Source organism: Capra hircus, chromosome 6, assembly GCF_001704415.2.
Source record: "Capra hircus breed San Clemente chromosome 6, ASM170441v1, whole genome shotgun sequence".
NCBI classification, from domain to species: domain Eukaryota; kingdom Metazoa; phylum Chordata; class Mammalia; order Artiodactyla; family Bovidae; genus Capra; species Capra hircus.
In genome coordinates, this window is record NC_030813.1 from 59951596 (window position 1) to 59971436 (window position 19841).

The following is a 19841-nucleotide window of genomic DNA, read 5'->3' on the forward strand; positions in this document are numbered from 1 at the left end:
CCTTGCACCCTCTTCTAATCCTGTGGTTAGAGAAACACCCCAGTTTTCTCCTTGCACCAGAGCCTTGGAACTCCTTTCAAGGGGATGGATGAACAAGCCTTCTGGACTGTCAAAGGTCTTTGCTATATGAGCATTGCCATAGCAAATGGTCTGATCTCTTCCTTTAGATAAGCAGGGCCAGAGTTGAGGCAAAGAATCTTGTTCATCATGGAATAACAAAATGCTAGAATCAGAGGTGCCTCCCAGGTCATCTGGTCCACAAGACACAGATAAGGAAACTAAGACCCAGAAAGAAGAAATAACCTTGCCAAGGTCACATGGCCAGTAGTAACAACACCAGCTGCTCCCATTTATTAAGCACCTACTACATTAGCATTTTACTCATATTCAGTTCAGTTCAGTTCAGTCGCTCAGTCGTGTCTGACTCTTTGCGACTCCATGAATTGCAGCATGCCAGGCCTCCCTGTCCATCACCAACTCCCGGAGTTTACTCAAACTCACATCCATCAAGTCGGCGATGCCATCCAGCCATCTCATCCTCTGTCGTCCCCTTCTCCTCCTGCCCCCAATCCCTCCCAACATCAGAGTCTTTTCCAATGAGTCAACTCTTCACATGAGGTGGCCAAAGTATTGGAATTTCAGCTTCAGCATCAGTCCTTCCAAAGAACACCCAGGACTGATCTCCTTCAGGATGGACTGGTTGGATCTCCTTGCAGTCCAAGGGACTCTCAAGAGTTTTCTCTAACACCACAGTTCAAAAGCATCAATTCTTCGACACTCAGCTTTCTTCGCAGTCCAACTCTCACATCCATACGTGACCACTGGAAAAACCATAGCTTTTAGGTCTCCCTAAAACAACTTTCCAAGGTAGGTACTATTATCTCTGATTTACAGAAAGGATACAGAAGCCAAGAGCAGCCAAGTGCCTTGCCCGGGGACTCCCAGTTGAGCACAAAGCCAGGTTCCCAACACATACTTGGCTACTGCTCTCTGAAGTAAGACCCTGTTTTGGTGGAATTGCCAGAATGCTGGGTTTTCCATACCTAAGATATGGTGGACAGGTTGCTATTGTGGTTTCATAAGTGAACACTATATACCAGGGTGCAAAAAAAAAAACCTGGCCTTCCCAGGGTGAAAGGATTATACCTCAGTTCATCTTTCCTCAGGCCTCTCCAAAGAGGCTGCGAAATGTTGACAAACGAGATCAAGTGCCAGCAGCTGTGCATTTACTTCCAGATGAAGTGTATACCTGGCATTTGCTGCTGAAGACACAGAAAAGCAAAGAGGATGTTAGCTTTCTCATGAGGTGGCGTGAAATCAGAGTCTCAGTGCAGGTCTGGGAGGTAGGGCAGAACTGGTGTGTGCCTCTTCTTGACCCTTCCCTCTCACCACTGAGAGGTGTCTTTCCTTCCTTCATGTCCCAACAGCCCCATGAGAAGCCCTCCTCCAGGCCAGGAGCTTTGCCCCACAGCAACATACCTGCCCCAGGTGACATCTCTCTGGGATCCTGCTCTCTGCCTGCCCTAGGCTGGCTGATCCCTGATCCCTGTGCTCAGGGCAAAGCCTCCTTCCTTTTAGGCAACACGTCTGAAATTTAAAGGGTAGAACAATTAAGTTTCTGAGCAGTCTGTTGGGAATATATTTGGGGAGCCAGGAAGGCTTTGTAGGGGGGACATATGATCACAATCTGATTTCCCAATTTCTAGGGTTGCCGTGAGCCTGATACTCTGGTTCCTTCCTCCCAAACTCCGGGGGGCAAGATTTCCAAGGCTCTGCCCATGCCAAGTACATAGTGAATGACACTTATTTGCATTTGTGTCCTCACACAAATGCTATACCTAGTGTGTGTGTGTGTGTGTGTGTGTGTGTGTGTGTGTGTGTGTGTATGCTTAGTCTCTCAGTCGTGTCCAACTCTTTGTGACCACATGGACTGCAGCATTCCAGGCCTCCCTGTCCCACACCATCATCCCATTTTACTGGAGAAGAAACTGAGATTTAGTGACTTACCAAATTATTATAAGGAGGAAGTCTGAGAGAGGTCCACGTGACCTCATTGCATGCTCTGTGTCTGTGCAAGGGCACAGGTCTGTCAGCTCAAAGTACTCCTGTAGCTCAGGTTGAAGTGATTTGTACTAGCCCGTGAGAGCTGATTATTTGACTTTCAGGAATTTGTGTGAGCCAACTGTTAAACACAGCCATTATTGAAACAAGAAATTCTATAACTTATAAGAAAATAAATTATAGCAAAAACAAAGGTAACAAATAATAAAAACTGACCACTATTATCTATGCTGTTCTGTTATTCAAGCCTGTTTTATCCGTATGGTGGAAATGCTAAATAATGCTGGACTATTGTACTCTCTTCCTAAGCAGGTGTTTGGTGATAGCACCTTGGTATCTTGAAATCAACCATGGTGGGATTATTCATACCATGGAAATTGGCAAAGCCTCAGGGCTTTTTCTTTCTAGAGAGCCAGTTGTTACACATTTACTAGCAAGCCAGTGCTCTAGCTCATTACCTCCTCATCACAGACAACAAACCTTTATATTATGGGGTTAAAAGAACATATAAATCTAATTTAGTATTCTCCAGACTTATTTTATATTGGGCAAAACTATTCTGTCAAATACCATGTGGAAACCCAGGAACTGAAATAAGGAAAAGCAAAGCTCAACTAGCTGTCATTTCAAGGCTTTAAGCTTTGTGGTGGACTTCTACATATAATGTAGCAATAAGTGATGAAAGATCTTTGTCAAGCCTTTTCTCCGGCTTGAGAAAGAAACTTCTCTGGTCTAAGAAGTCATTTCTATGAAGCCGACCCCTACATGAAGGACTGTTCTCCTATCTGCCCCCTAATCATTGATATTCACCAAAGTCCCGTACTTGATCCCTCCTTTGTCAATGTGTGTACTCCATCTGATCTTCATTCTGTGTCCTCGGCTACCAAATTCATATATATCAAATGTTGGTTTCTGAACGATCCCAATAAATAGAACTTTTTCTCTTCCATGTTCTAAATGAACTAAGAAATTAAACAAGGAGTTAAAACAGATGCTAATAATAAGGAACAAGGATATGTTGTATTGCACAGGAAATTATAGCCATTATCTTGTAGTAACTTTTAATGGAGCCATGAAATTAAAAGATGCTTACTCCTTGGAAGGAAAGTTATGACCAACCTAGACAGCATATTCAAAAGCAGAGACGTTACTTTGCCGACTAAGGTCCGTCTAGTCAAGGCTATGGTTTTTCCTGTGGTCATGTATGGATGTGAGAGTTGGACTGTGAAGAAGGCTGAGCGCCGAAGAATTGATGCTTTTGAACTGTGGTGTTGAGAAGACTCTTGAGAGTCCCTTGGACTGCAAGGAGATCCAACCAGTCCATTCTGAAGGAGATCAACCCTGGGATTTCTTTGGAAGGAATGATGCTAAAGCTGAAGCTCCAGTACTTTGGCCACCTCATGCGAAGAGTTGACTCACTGGAAAAGACTTTGATGTTGGGAGGGATTGGGGGCAGGAGGAGAAGGGGACGACAGAGGATGAGATGGCTGGATGGCATCACTGACTCGATGGACGTGACTCTGAGTAAACTCCAGGAGTTGGTGATGTACAGGGAGGCCTGGCGTGCTGCGATTCATGGGGTCACAAAGAGTCGGACACGACTGAGAGACTGAACTGAACTGAACTTTTAATGGAGTATAAACTGTAAAAAGACTAAATCATTATGCTGTACACTTGAAGCTAATATAATATTATAAATCAACTATACTTCAATAAAAAAATACTGAAAGCCTACAAAAAAATCAATTATATTTCAACACATTAACAATAAAAAGGAAATAATTCCATTTACATAGCATCAAAAAGAATGAACTACTTATGAATAAATTTAACCAAGATTTGTATTCTGAAAACAATGAAACATTGCTGAAATATATTAAAGAAGACTTAAGTAAATGGAAGCACAGTCTGTGTTCATGAACTGGGAGCCTTAATTTTGTTACTTTGGCAATACTCTGCAAAGCGATCTATCCAGTGGAATTGTCCTTGCAAAGTTTTGGTGGGGGAGGGCAAAAGTGAAAAAGCTGACCTGAATATTCATATGGAATTCAAGGGATCCCAAATAGTCAAAACATTCTTGAAAAAGTAGTGCAGATTCACTGTCCAACTTCAAAACTTACTACAAGACTAAGGTAATTAAGACTGATGCTGACATAAGGGTAGCTATAGATCAACAAAATAGAACTGAGAGTTTAGAAACAAACCCATACCTCTTCAGCGAATTGACTTTTGACAAGGGTGCCAAGACAATTCAATAGGGACATAATAGTTTTTCCAGTAAGTGGTAGTGGGACAACAAAATACCCAAAGAATGAAGTTGGACCCCTACCTCACACCACAGGCATAAACTAACGCAACATGGACCAAAGACGTTACAGCCAAACTAGAAAACACAGGAAAAAAATGGGGTAAAATCTTCATGACTTTAGGTTTGGCAGTGAATTCTTAGATATGATGCTAAAAGCACAAGCACAAAAGAAAAAAAACATAAACTGGGCTTCATCAAAGGTAAAACTTTGTCACCAAACGTCAAGAATAGTCTTTGTCAAGAATATGAAAAGGATGGGAGTTCCCTGGTGATCTAGTGGTTAGGATTTGGTGCTTTCACTGCCGTGGCCTGGGTTCAACCTCAGGTCAGGAAACTGAGATCCTGCAGGCCACGTGGTGTGGCCCCCAATTTTTTTGGATTATCTAAAAAAAGACTATGAAAAGGTAACCCATATGATGGGAGTAACTATTTTCAAATCATGTATCTGATATGGGTCTGGTATCCAGAATATATAAAGAACTTTTATAACTCAAAACCAAAAAAGCAACCCAATTAAAAATGGGTAGAAGACTCAAATAAATGTTTCTCCAAAGAATATATACATATGAGTGGCCAATAAGCACGCAAAAACATTATTAACATCGCTAGTCATTAGGGAGGGGCTTCCCAGGTGGCAGCTAGTGGTAAAGAACCCACCTGCCAATGCAGGAGATATGAAACACAGGTTTGATTCCTGGGTCAGGAATTTCCCTGGAGGAGGGCATGGCGACCCACTCCAGTATTCTTGCCTGGAGAATCAATCCCATGGACAGAGGGATCTGGTGGGCTGCAGTCTATAGGTTCACAGAGTCAGACACGACTGAAGCTACTTAGCAAGCACACAGCAGTCACTAGGAAAATGCAAATCAAAACCACAACATATAGCCCTTTACACCCACTGCTGCTGCTGCTGCTAAGTGGCTTCAGTCGTGTCCGACTCTGTGCTACCCCATAGACGGCAGCCCACAAGGCTCCCCCGTCCCTGGGATCCTCCAGCCAAGAATACTGGAGTGGGTCGCCATTTCCTTCTCCAATGCATGAAAGTGAAAGTGAAAGTGAAGTTGCTCAGTCGTGTCCGACTCCTAGCGACCCCATGGACTACAGCCTACCAGGCTCCTCTGTCCATGGGATTTGCCAGGCGAGAGTACTGTAGGATGGCTATAATTTTTAAAAAAAGAGAGAGAGAAAATGGGGAAAAAGGGAAAAAGCCCTGTATTGGCAATAATATGGAGAAATTAGAACCCACATACAGTGCTGATGGGAATGTAAAATGCGCCACTGCCATTCAAAACAGTCTGGCAGTTCCTTAAAAGTCAAACATAGAATAACAGAATTATCATATGACCTAGCAATTCCACTCCTAGGTAGGTACATACCCCAAAGAAATAAATACAAGTGTTCAAACAAAAACTTGCACATGAATATTCCTGGCAGAATTATTCATAATACCCAAAACACTAGAAACTACACAAGTGTTCATCAGATGCTGAATGGATAAATAAATGTGATATGTTCAAACAATGGCATAAAAAGAAATGAAGTACTGATACATGAGATAGCATGGGTGAATTTTGGAAAGAAGCTAAAGAGAAAAAATGCCAGTCATAAACAGCCACATATTATTTGATTCTATTTACAGGAAATGAGCAGAATAGGCAATTCTGTAGAGACTGAAGGCAGATCAGTGATTGCCAGGGACTGGAGTGAGAGGGTATGGAGAGTGACTTCTTACTGGCTAAGGGTTTCTTTTGCAGGGGGCGGGAGCAGTGAGGAAAATGCTCTGGAATTATATAGTGATGACAGTTATCCAACATTGTGAAGGTAATAAAAGCCACTGAATCGTCTACTTTAAAAGAATTGGTGAATATTATATTATGTTACTTTTACCATCTGTTTTTAAAATGAGATGAAAATGTCATGTTTATTACTGGTGGAGGAGACTGGAGGACATTGGGGATCTTACTTTAGCATAAAAGCCAAATGGGCCTACTAACTGAGCCCTCAAATTCAGCAGGTTTACCTAGTCTGGTAAGCAATCCTCCCAGGCAACAATGGATCTGGGAGGATTTCGGAGAGGAAAGAACAGAGGGAAGCTTGTCTACTGTTAGGCTCCCTTTCAAGAGGAAGAGGAAATTGCATAGCCACTAAAGCCCAATCATTCCCAAAGTTAGCAATCAGAGGTGAAACTACTGCTCCAGAAGCGCAAAGAAAACAGGCAGAGAGAGGCCAGGTGTTATGTTCACTGAACTCACTATCCATGAAGGGAAGCATCAGGAGAAGTGATGATACTTCCTCATTAGTAATACACATTCAGATGTAGAAAAGAAATAGGGTTTCTTTGTTTTACATAATAATTTGCAGTTTGTTTTCTTGGGGAGCCAGAATAACAGTGATACTTAGCCTTACAAATGAACTTATCCATGAAACAAACAGACTCACTGAGAGAACAGACTTGTGGTTGCAAAGGGGAAGGGGGTGGGGAAGGGCTGGATTGGGAATTTGGGATTAGCAGATGCAAACTATTATATATAACACAAGGAACTATTCTCAATATCCTGTGATAAAACATAATGGAAAAGAATATGAAAAATAACACAAATATATATATATAAACTGCATCCCTTTGCTGTATAGCGGAAATTAAACACAACTCTGTAAATCAAGTACAGTGAAATCAACTTTTAAAAAATATTTGGTCTAGCAATTAAAGGCATCTTGGGCTCTTTTGGTTTACAATAATCTCTTTGCCATTAAAAGTCTCTTTTAAGTACATATTCAGTTAATTTAAAGTTCATCTCCCTGCCTGAACTCTTTTTCCCCCTCTTGCTCTTTTTTTCTTCAAAATGCCTCTGTGTTTAAAGAAGCTCATATAATGTCAAGGCAAGAGGTAGGAAGTTTTGGATCTTCCTGCTGGCCAAGGTGTGGTTTCTGATGCAGTGTGGTGATTTAATCTGATCTCTGAGTGTTTGGTCCTGGTCCCAGTCAGTGAAGGGCCTGGTTTTCTTGGCCATGCACAGGGAGTTGAGCTCTGTCTAGCTCATGAGAGCATTTGATGGCACTGGACCTGCAGACCCTTGGAGTTGCAGTCACATCCTCTGCCAAAGCCCTGCCTCCGCAATGTTTTCTGTGGGTAACCCTGGTTTCATTTCCTTCTCTGCCAGGCAAGTGGAACATGCTGGCAGTGGGGTGGTGGGAAGATGTGGGAACACGTCACAATGAGACAATGGAGAACCCAGAACTAGCAGCACGAATGCAGGTATGTCATCCAGTCCCTGCCTCCGACACACCATTCTGCCTCTCCCTGCCGTGTGGGATGTGACAGGGCTCAGCACTGGCTGCAGTGTTCTATGACTCTCTCTGAAAAGTCTGGGGTCCCACTTGATTTTGCAGTATCTCTTCTTGCTCCTCTGTACAAAATATTTTTAAAATAATTGCCTGGTTTGTTTTTTACTCTGGAGTAGGACATTTGCCACTGACCTCCGGTCCTTTCTCCTAAACTTAGCTTCCCCTTTTCTCCTTTCCAGTTGATATGACACAGAATCCACCAAACAGAATGGATGCTGATCAGAGTGAACATTGGTTGTTACCCAGGTGCTGGCAGCTGAGCACTTTTGACAATGCTCAATGGTCTGACTTGATGGGATTGGATCTTTGAAAAGGGAGCTGCCACAGTTCAGAAATTTTGCTCATCTTTTGTTACAGCTTTTCAAAACTATTGTCTCACTAGGGACAGAAAGGAAATGGAGAGTCAAAGCTGAGCGATGACTTGGACATCTGCCTGACATCCTACTCTCCCCTCCCTGAAGCATTGCATCACACTGATCCCATCAAGAGTCCCAAAACACCTGATTAAAGGTAAATGAAAAAGACGTCCATTCAAGATTTCTGAATGTAGTATTGTTATAAAGTGTCATACTTTATAAACTCATAGTTTTAGCCCATTTTCATACATCCAGATACCTTCTGAATTTTGTCTGAGTTCTCTACAGGCATCTCAAGCTTGGTATGTCCCGGGTCCAGCTCTATTCAGGATAGAGTGTTTAAATTAGGGCATTAAGCTATTGTGGCATGTTTTCTATTCTTTTAAAAAAAATTTTATTGGCGTATAGTTTATTGACAATATTGTGTTAGTTTGACGTGTATAGCAAAGTGAATCGGTTATACATATACATATATACATGTATACATATACATCCCCTCTTTTTAGAGGGGCTATATCCCATTCTTTTCTCATATAAGCCATTCTAGAGTATGGAGCAGAGCGTTCCCCTGTGCTATATATACAGCATGTTCTTACTAATTTGCGGCATGTTTTTTTAAAACTTTGGATTTCAAGGACTTTATTTCTAGTTCTGTTTGAATGGATATTTTTAACATTTGAGTGAAAAGGCTGCTTTGTAAGAGATGCACAGAAATGTCTGTTTAACCTAAGAGGCAGGACTACGTCGAGCCAACTAAGTCATTGTACAGCCTCTCACAGAACCGAAGAGCTCTAATCCTATTGTTCACAATGGAGTTGAAACTCTCATGAGTTCTGTTTAGGGCCCAGATGCGCCAGTGACACCATCAGCAGTTGAGTCTACAAGGGAATACTTAAGCTCTCATTTCTGGAGTCAGACCAAGGATCCAAATGCTGGCTCTTCTACCTACACAGCTGTGAGAGCTCAGGCAGTCATGTAAACTCTCTGACCTTTAGTTACTTCATTTGTAAAATGGGAGGTAACATAACTGCCTCATAGAGTTGTTGTAAGGATTTAATGAGACACTGCATTTAAAGTCTTTGGTGCAGGGTAAACACTTGCACCACATTATTTAATTTAGAGTATTGATATGATCTTGGGCAAGTCATTTATCCTCTCTAAGCCTCAATTTCTTCCCTGATAAAATGGAGAGAATGCTCACCATTGTGCTTTTAGGTTCCACCACAAAGTCTGGCACAGTAGATGCTCAAAAACATTTCTTAATAAACAAATGGATGAATGAGGGGGAGGAGAGAAAGAAGAATGTCACCTGTAACTATCTTACAGATTCTCATGAGGCTTAGGTGACATGTGGCTGAAGAAAGTCTTCTGTGGACGGTGAATGCTATTCAAAAATTAGCTAAAATTACGAGCAGTGTTTCAAGGTAAAGGAAGTTCCTTAACTAGAGTGACTTTCTGGAATTTTATTCAGTTCCTCTCATATCTAGGACACTGCTCTTAGCCTCGTTCAATTAATTCTCCAGGAGTCTAATTATTTGGTCCCTGTTGTTGTTGTCACTAAGTCATGTCCCACTCTTTGCGATCCCGTGGACTGCAGCGCGCCAGGATTCCCTGTCCTTTACTGCCTTCCAGAATTTGCTCAAACTTATGTCCATTGAGTCAGTGATGCCATCCAACCGTCTCATCCTCTGTCATCCTCTTTTCCTCCTGTCCTCAATCTTTCCCATAATCAGGGTCTTTTCCAATGAGTCAGCTCTTTGCATCAGGTGACCAAAGTATTGGAGCTTCGGCTTCAGCATCAGTCCTTCCAATGAATATTCAGCATTGATTTCCTTTTGGATTAACTGCTTTGATCTCCTTGCTGTCCATGGGACTCTCAGGAGTCTTCTTCAGCTCCACAGTTCTTTGGTGCTCTGCCTTCTGTATGATTCAATTCTCATATCTATACATGATTACTGGAAAAATCATAGCTTTGACTATTCAGATCTTTGTTGGCAAAGTGATGTCTTTGCTTTTTAATACGCTCTCTAGGTTTGCATAGATTTTCTTCAAAGGAGCAAGTGTATTTTAATTTTGTGGCTGCAGTCACTGTCTGGAGTGATTGGAGCCTAAGAATATAAAATCTGCCACTTCTACTTTTTCCCCATCTACTTGCCATGAAGTGATGGGACTGAATGCCATCATCTTAGTTTTTTGAATGTTGAGTTTTAAGCCAGTTTTTTCAATCTCCTCTTTTATCCTCAAGAGGCTCTTTAGTTCCTCTTCATTTTCTGCCATTACAGTGGTATTAGTACTTATATGTACTCTGCATATAAGTTAAATACACAAGGTGACAATATATAGCCTTGTCTTACTCATTTCCCAATTTTGAATCAGTCCGTTCTTCCATGTAAGGTTCTAAGTGTTCCTTCTTGACCCACATGTAGGTTTCTCAGGAGACAGGTAAGATGGCTTGGTATTTCCATCCTTTTAAGAATTTTCCATATTTGTTGTGACCCACACAGTCAAAGGCTTTTGAGTAGTCAATGAAGAAGTAGACATTTTCTGGAATTCCCTTGCTTTCTCTATAATCCAACAAAGGTTGACAATTTAACCTCTGGTTCCTCTACCTTTTTTAAACCCAGCTTGTATATCTGGAAGTTTTCAGGTCACATACTGCTGAAGTCTAGCTTGAAGGATTTTGAGCATTATCTTACTAGCATGTGAAATGCGTGCAACTGTCCCATAGTTGAACATTCTTTGGCACCTTTGGCCCCTAGCAACTCAGAATTCCTAGCCCAAGCTCCCTCGATTGGGATGCTTTCGTGGTGACATGCCTGCTATCATGTCATGAGCAGGTGGAGGACCTCTTGACCCTTGAAGTTAATAACTTTATTTAACTGGGTAAGGCCTTACATTCCAAAATTAGAACTTTGTTCTTCAGTTTCTTGAAAAAGGGATCTGTCCTTGGCGAAAATGCATTACTCACCTCAGTGTGAATTAGTTCACTACTTTCCTTTCTGAGAGGGAAGTTTGACCATGGGAATGTCCACGGGTGAGATTCGGAAGCCCCCAGGGGAAATGGGCTTGGGAAGGTAATCCTTCAGTGCCTGGAGACTCCAGGTTTTGTATTCCATGTTCTGCCATGTGGGCTGATTTTTCATCTCTTTTTTCCAATGACCTTTGTGGTCAAGTGACTCTGTGAGGAGACCAGTGTAATTTCTAGAAGAAACAAATGACTTTAGGTCCTCACAAAATGAGTGAATTATAATTATACTTCCCCACCCCATCCCCAGGTCAGAGTTAGACGATCCATGTTCAAATTCCAACCCTTTTAGTTACCAGCTATGGGGTCTGGCGGGGTTGGGCTTTCCAGGTTGCTTAGTGGTAAAGAATTGGCCTGTCAGTGCAGGAGCTGCTGGAGACGTGGGCTCAGTCCCTGGGTCGGGAAGATGCCCTGGAGTAGGAAATGGCAACCCACGCCGGTATTATTGCCAGGATAAACCCATGGACAGAGGAGCCTGGTGCGCTACAGTCCATGGGGTCACAAAGAGTTGGACACAGCTGAGCAACTGAGCACTCAGGCACGCAACCTTGGTGAAGTTATCGAATCTCTCTTTGCCTTCTTGGTATTTATCTGTAAAATGGGGGTAATACTAGTAGCTATCTCAAGTATGGAAAAACAACCCATGCAAAACATCTCTATACTGTGAGAAGTCAAAGCGGTGATTTCATGAGGAGGGAGTGTGACTGGAAAGGGCCATAGGGAAGCTTCTGGCATGCTGGTCATATTTTTCATCTGGATGCTGGTTACATGGATGCGCTCAGTTTGTGAGAACTCATCATGCTGTATATGATATTTGCATAATATTGCATCTGTGTTTTTTAATAAAGTTTTTTAAAATCCATGTAAACTACTTGACATATCGTCAGTTACTATCAGCCATTACTTGATCTCCTGCTCAGTGATCACTGTCTAAGCTTTAACATTATTCCCAAACACAAGGAGGGGCTTCCCCAGGGGCTCAGCGGTAAAGAAAGTGAAAGTGTTAGTCACTCAGTTGTGTCCAACTCTTTGTGACCTCATGGACTGTAGTCTCCAGCTCCTCCGTCCATGGAATTCTCCAGGCAAGAATACTGGAGTGGGTCGCCATTTCCTTCTCCAGGGGATCTTACAGACCCTGGGTTTGAACCTGGGTCTCCTGTAATGCAGGCAGTTTCTTTACCATCTGAGTGACTAGGGAAGTCCCCAGTGGTAAAGAATCTGCCTGCAATGCAGGGGACACAGGTAATGAGGGTTCAATCCCTGGGTCTGGAAGATCCCCTGGAATAGGAAATGGAAACCCACTCCAGTATTCTTGCCTGGAGAATTCCATGGACAGTGGGGGCCTGGAAGGCTACTGTCCACATGGTCACAAAGAGTTGGACTCAACTGAGGTGTCTGAGCAGGCATGCACACAAACACAAGGAAATTGACAAACAAGAACAAGAAGTACAGACAGCAGGCCTTCACTGGGCACTCAATGGTTTAATTAGATATTTGTACTTAGGGGTTGGGAAATTATGCAAAATAGGTTATTTTTGCTATTGTCTCATGCTCAGACTGCTTCCTTCTATAGATGTTAGAGCACATTTAGAAATAGTTACATTTCCAGAATTTCTCCTCTTATGAAAGCATCTTATTTGGAAAGAGGAGAGAAGGTGCCTTTTGGGAAGCTGAGTTTGCATGTCATTTGGTATGACTGAGAAAATGTCAAATGGACATATTTGAATTGGGGTGGGGGTGAAGCTGGTGAAGCTGATAGAAATACTGTTCTCTGGTGCCAACACTTCTTAGAATAAAAATTCTGAAAAAGGAGAGGAAGAGTCCCAGCAGAGGGAACTGGCAAGGCCCAGTGCTATCATGACACCATGAGCTCAAAATGTCTTGACCCAGCGCCCCCAGCAAGGTCATCTCAGAAACAACTGGGCTTCAGCAACTTGTCTTAGCTGCCTCAGAATGACTAAGGCCTATTTAAGCCTCATGGTTGGTTAATCATTAATGAAGATTTTTGACAAACAAAGTAGAACAAGCCAAGAAAGAAGGGTGGCTAAAAATTAGCTCGGAAAAGGTCATATTTCTTGCAAATGAAAGGTTTGGTGGTGTTTTCGATTGTGAGTATAATTGCGTGGAATGGAGTCAAAAGGATATATAACCCTGCCAAGGAAGCCAGTGTGTCTTTAGGAGATTTTATTTAGGACTTTCCTCCATCCTCACATTGATCTGCAGGACTATGGGCCTCCATCACCTTTCCCAAGAAAGCTGCATTCTCTCTTCCCAAGAGAGAGTGGGGAGTTTGGCCAATCCTGGCAGCTGCTATGTGATTCCAGACAGGAAGGATGGAAGGTCCCAGAGGGTGGAACCTGCCTCTAAAGAAAGAAGGGGTGAGAACTCTCAGAGCCTCGGCTGACCCTACAAACTCCCATGGCAAAAATCAGTGTTGGTGGGCATCACCTGGTGCCAGGAAGGCCGAAGAGAGGCAGTTAGCCACTAGGGGGAGCGCTCAGATGCTATTGATTGCTAGACAATCCCTCAGCCCTTCAGTTTAGATAAAGGCAGTTGCCACCATTTTCTAAAAGAAACTCAAAGTCCTAAATTGGAACGATTTAGGGTTCTTCCTACTTCCTTGTTATCCGGGCCAAATCTCTTCCTTCCAGAGTTAACACGGGCCTATCAACCATGTTTAGTGTTGGTGGGGACAAAGGTTGTCCCCACACACCCTTCCTCCTCTTTTTTGAGGCTGCCACACTGAATGTCGTTCAGGTACTTGCGTTTTCTTCTGGGCCTGGGCATTTCCTGTTTCCTCTTCTTCCTGCTCATCTGCCCTCCCTCCTCCCCCTCAACTCATCCTGTTGTTCTTTGCTTAGATGCCACTTCCTCTCCAAAGTCTTCTTAACCCCTTGCCCAGGCCAGGGTGGGTGCCCCCTCCCATTTCATAGCCTTTTCATCACTGTCTTATCATGCCTGGGAGCTTCTGGAGGGCAGAGGGGGGTTGATTTTGTTGATCATCACCTCTCCAGTGCATCACCCCGTTCTGGTAGAGAGCTGGCATTTGACAGGTGTTTACTGAATAAATAAGTGAACAAAAGCATAGAAAGGGGTAAAATGGAAAGGCTTAATGCAGTTAAGACAGTGGAATGCATTCACACTACAGTTCATAAAGAGGAAGAGAAAGGAAATAACTTTCTTGTCTATGATGTACCCAGCTTATTTAAAAATTTATTTATCCAGGCTTTTTAAAGATTCATTAACTTATCTGATTTTCACAGTAACCTTATGAGGTTATCATCTTTTACCAATTAAGAAACTGGTGCTCAGAGAGGCAAGGTGTCCTTTCCAAGGTCACACGGCTGATAAATAGCAAAGCCGGGGGTTCACCCCCTAGGCATCCAGACTGCAAGCCCAGCCTGTTTCGCCAGGCCACAGTGCTTGCCAAGGGTCTGGGCAATCACTGGGGGACACTGGGCACCTAGAGACGGAAGACTAATGAGGGGAAGGAGAAGGAAGGCCATGTCTAATCTGATAGCTTAGAACTTGGAACTGAAGCAAAACATGTCTCTTGAGTTTCATTCTGTGTTTAAGCCTAATCATGCCCTTGACCTTGAACGGTCAGAGAGGAGGAGTGTGTCAAGGAAGTGGCAGGACAAGGATAAAATGAGTACATCTGTGTTATCCTACCACTAATTTATTTTTTAAAGCTGAAGATGCTTTTTTTTTCCCTTCTTTAAGGTTGTTGTGTCAAATGTGATTTTTTCCAAAGCAGCCATGCCGAAATGTCACATTTCATGTTATTTTTTTTTTTAAAAACTCAACTCTCCCCAGAACACTTTATAATAAAGATAACATGTGATATACTATATACATCTCTTTAAAATAGTCAAGTACCCTAATGCCCTTAAAACAGGGTCTGGTAAGCCAGTAAGGTCAACTATAGTTGACAAAATACACTCAGCATGGGGCATGCCGTGTCACAGCACCCAGTAAAATGTTGGGACTGTTCACAGGTTATCCTTCTTTAGGAAAGAAAAATTAGAACTTTTGTGTTCTAGCTGTCTTTACTTCCACCTAAATAAGTGCTTATGCATGTTGTCTTGACAGATATTTTTGGAATTTAAAAATTGGGGATCTAGTCTAGTAAAGAATCAGAAGGGTATAGTTGCCTTTACAGTAGTTTTTTAGTCCCATCCATAATCCTTGATGCAGCATCATAAGTCGAATTCCATCTACCAGACAATTGTAGCAGCTCACCTAGTGCTATGTCCTCCGAGCTGAACGTAGGCATTTCGGCCATTGTACCTCCAGTTCCTATCCCCGAGGAAAGAGGCTGCATGTGAACACACATTAAAAGTCAACAGAAAAGAAGCTAGTTTTGGAGATCAGCTTTTCTTTTTGTAGGCTGTGAAGCAGGCTGTTAGTACTACTAAATCTATTTCCAGGGTCAGTGTGCTGAGACTTGGAGTCTGAATTTCTGCCCTGGTTCCTACCAGCTGTGGGACCCTGGCCAGTCACATATCGGTTCTGCCTACTTCACTAAGCGCTTGTGAGGTCCCGAGGTGACGGAAACCAAACAGCCTTAGAGCCTAATGAATCACACAATCATAGCATTTATCCCCACCCAACACACTGTTTACCTGCTTATTGGGTCTGTGTTCTCCCACTTTAATATAAGCTCAATGTGTACAAAGTTTTGTTGGTTTTATTCATGCTGTACTCACCACAGCACCTAGAACAAAGCGGGGCATTTAGTAGAGATGTAAAAAATGTTCTGTAAGATTAATTCTTTTAATTCGTTTTCTGACAAAAGCAATCAAACTCTGATTCTGCAACTTAAAGGGCATCTGTGTTCATCTCCTAGAACCAGATAGTATCAGCAAATCTCGTTGATTTCTCACTTTGGGAAGTTCTCTGGCCTTTCCTGTCTGTGAAAAAGACTTTATCCTTTTAAGAGGAAGCAGGAAGTTAGAATTCCAAGAACTGTAGGTTGGGAAGGCCCATAACTCAGGCTACTCAAGACTAACTAGGTAAAATTCTTAATCAATGGCAAAGCTGCGTAGGGCAGTTTTTAGAGGTAATTCCACTGACAAGTTACCACTTTCCCTTGAATTATTAATTGGCTTTGCTGATGGATCCCACCTGAAGTTAGTGACGATCTACAGAGAAAAAGGCAGCGTCTTGCTAATCTTGCTGCATGCTGTCGAAAAAGGTGAAACAGAAAACTCTGGTTTCTAGTGAGGTGACCAACATACAGGTCACACCAGTACTTTCATGAGACCATCGAACAACTCAATGTCACATCAACTGAGTCCATGTAGATATCTAAGTGTAAAGCTCTTGGGATCATAAACAAGCTTCAGCACTGAGAACAGTAACAGGCTTTGCCACATCCTACTCTAATCCAGACGCTAAGTAGTAGTTGAGTGTTCAACTTTCTACCACCTGGACCCAAGGCTGCAAACACTGATAATTCACAATTTCTACTATGTACCTCAACTTCATTAATAATTCCAAATCAAAGACATGACTTTCTCCAGCCAGAAACAGTTGATTCCTTCTATGCTATAAGGGTTTTTTTCTAATTTTGTTTTGGGGGAAAAAAAAGTGTATAAAGAAAACACAATTTAAAATAAGGTACTGAAATTGCTTTAAGAAAGTTTTATTTACTGCATACATCCTAAGAATGTATTGTAAATGAAGCAAGATCTAAATAAACTTAAAAGCTTTTCAAATACAAAGCAACTAAAGATAACAACTAAACTGCCAGCATGTTTGAAAACAGAGAACTCGAAAGCTTTTTTTTTTTTTTAAATTTTTATAGTTTGTTCTTAACCCTAAAAAAAAGTTCACATTTCAAGTTACAAACTTACCTCAGTAGTGTACATATGTGAAATGGTTTTGAAACAAGAGGAACAGGCAGACCTAAAGGTAGGTAGGAGGCTCACTGATACTTAACTGGCTATGTCACCAACATTTATTTTTAAGGTAGTTTGGTAGTTGCCATGTTAAGACACCATTTTTTTCCTTTTTTTTTTTTTTTCCATTTTTGCAAATAATTTACAGGCACATGTAAAATACAGTAAGATCCCTGGGTCAGTCTCATCCAGTGAACCTCTGTGCTAATTAACCCTTCACTGGAAGGAGAGTAAGACAGCACTTCTTTCATACAAAGTCAAGGGATGGGGACTGAACGCAAACTGCATTTTGTTGGATTACTCATTACAACGGATTTGAGTTTGGATGCAGCTCGCTGGGTACATCATCAGAAACATTGCACAATTACTTTCTGTCATTTAACAATGATGGAAAGGAAGGCTAGGAATGTTTAAAGGCCTTTGCAGGCACTCAATAGTCTTATAGAATAGTTAAATAAATATTGCTTATATATAAAAAATTCATCCCACCCTAAGATGAGGGAAAAGAGAGCATCTGGGAATCTCTTAATTTAAAATGTAAAACAGAACTAAAACATCTGCTAAGGGCATGATCCTATTATTAATCCACAATAAGAATTCAGCCATCAGCAAAATTCAGTGAGTGGAAACATTTGATGGAATCTCTAATATGACGTAAAAACACAACTATGTCCTTGCCATCTATTGCACACCTCACTTCCTTGTTAGAACCTTAAAAAAAAAAATCCAAGTTGATGTATTTCATAAAGTAGATGACAATCTTAACATTTTACTGTATTTTACATTCACTCTGCTAAACAAAAGCCTTTAAACAGGCACAAAACACTGCAACAATACATTTACTTCCTAATAAAACAAAACTGTTTAATAACATTGAAATAAAATGGTTTCGTTTTGCATTCAACTATATACCATGAATTTCTGCAACATAAAACAACTAAAAATGAGCATTAGGAGATATTTACAAACTATCCTTTACTCCTACAGGTCTCTCCCCCTCCTCCTGGCTGTGCACGCCCCAATTCAGTTCACTTGCCACACGCACAGCAACAGCGGAGGGAGGCCCTGTTCAATAAACACAATATTTCCAATACCCCTGACAACACAGACATTGTGCATGAAACATGATAAGGCAGCTAGAAGCATAGCCGTCTGCTAACAAGAGCCTTTGGGGTCTTGTCTATAATAACATTCTCTGTCTCTACAAACTTAGACTTCAAAACAAATATATAATAAAAGCATTAAGAAAGGAGTGAAGGTTTCATACTGGACAATTAAATAGCTATGCAAAGATGCCTTATGCAAACTATGAAAATCTTGTGCTTACACATACTCTGCTATTGAAAATAGCTCCCCAACCAAACCACAACCCTCCCCAAACAAAAACCCATACAAAACAAAAAACCCTAACAAAAAGAAGTATAAAAGCCATCAATGTTCTCTGTCAGAGTAATTAATTTGTCCTTGACTTGCCAAATATGAAGGTGGGTCTGGGGAAGGTGGGGGTGGGGGTAAGGGTGGGGGTGGGGGGGGAGGGTGGGGGAGGTGACACGTCTAAGAGCAAAGGCACATGGACATTGAGTAGGGGCCCAGGACGATGGCAGCAGGTGACAGCGCCTTCCAGTGTTTGGACTCAGAAATGTGACAAGTCTTTTCAATATTGGCTTAAGGAGAGGTCGAGCGTTTAAAGAACAGAACCATCGTGAATAACACATGGTTAACACCCGTCAACCCTTAATTCCAGCAGAAATAGAGGTTTCATTCATTTTATAATTGCACTTTCCAGTATAACTTTTAAAATAATGTTTTCTGTAGTATTTTTAAAGCACTATTGTTTGTATCTTTAAATATTGAATATATTTTTCAAAATAGTTCCCTAACTGCTCAAGTGTGCTTTTTTAATATATACTTGATATATTATTGAAGGTACTACAAAATAGAAATCTCTGGAGTGCAGAAGTTAAGAAAATAACCTTCATAACTGAAAATATATCCTTAAAAATACAAAAACAAAAACCTCTATACAAATGTACTACCACGTACAAATTTTTAAGAGATGGTGTTTAAGGCACAAACCATTGCAAGTCTCTTAGAAATGTATGAACACAGGTCTGCTAAATTGAAAACAGTCTTAAAAAACTAGTGAAAACTTCATGTAATATAAAATATTCCAGTATGGTATTTGATAACATTCTTCGCATTCAGGTTTCGTGCGTGCTAACCGAACACGGTCTTTCTTCATAAATAGTAAAGTGTTCCTTCAGTGGCGGCGGCGGCGGGTCTCAGTAGGTCTGGTACACGTCGTGGATGGGCACCTGGATAGCAGCGGCGGGGAAGGCCTGAGGTATGTAGCCTGCGTATCCGCCGTACACGGCAGCGGCGGCCGCTGCATTCTTCTGTAGTGTGGCGATCGTGGCTGTGGCTGGAGCAGCAAATGGCACATAACTGGCTCCGTAGATCCCAGCAGTGGGAATTCTCTGAACATTTGGAGCCACCGTGTACACTGGAGTTATTGGGCGACCCTGTGGGGAGAGAGAGCATCCTTATTGATCACCTGTAGGTATCTAACCAGATAGGCGGAGGACACCACCCTAATGGCAGAAAGCAGAGAGGAACTGAAGAGCCTCTTGATGAAGGTGAAAGAGGAGGGTGAAAAAACTGGCTTATATCTCAACATTCAGAAAACTAAGATCATGGCATCTGGTCCCATCACTTCATGGCAAATAGACGGAGAAACGATGCACACAGTGAGAGACTTTATTTTATTGGGCTCCAAAATCACTGCAGATGGTGATGGCAGCCAAGAAGTTAAAAGATGCTTACTCCTTGGAAGAAAAGCTATG

The 19841-nt window shown here is 41.9% G+C and overlaps 1 protein-coding gene across 9 annotated transcripts in view; it reads right to left on the minus strand.

Annotated features, from left to right (window-relative positions):
* Positions 16716–19841, minus strand: part of RBM47 (RNA binding motif protein 47) — a 169718-nt gene continuing 166592 nt past the window's right edge. For all 9 annotated transcript variants that reach the window (XM_005681538.3, XM_005681536.3, XM_018049385.1 and 6 more), the window contains one exon: positions 16716–19520. In XM_005681538.3, the coding sequence (XP_005681595.1) occupies positions 19281–19520 (240 nt within the window). In that variant the 3' untranslated portion in view covers positions 16716–19280. The remainder of the gene's footprint in view (positions 19521–19841) is intronic.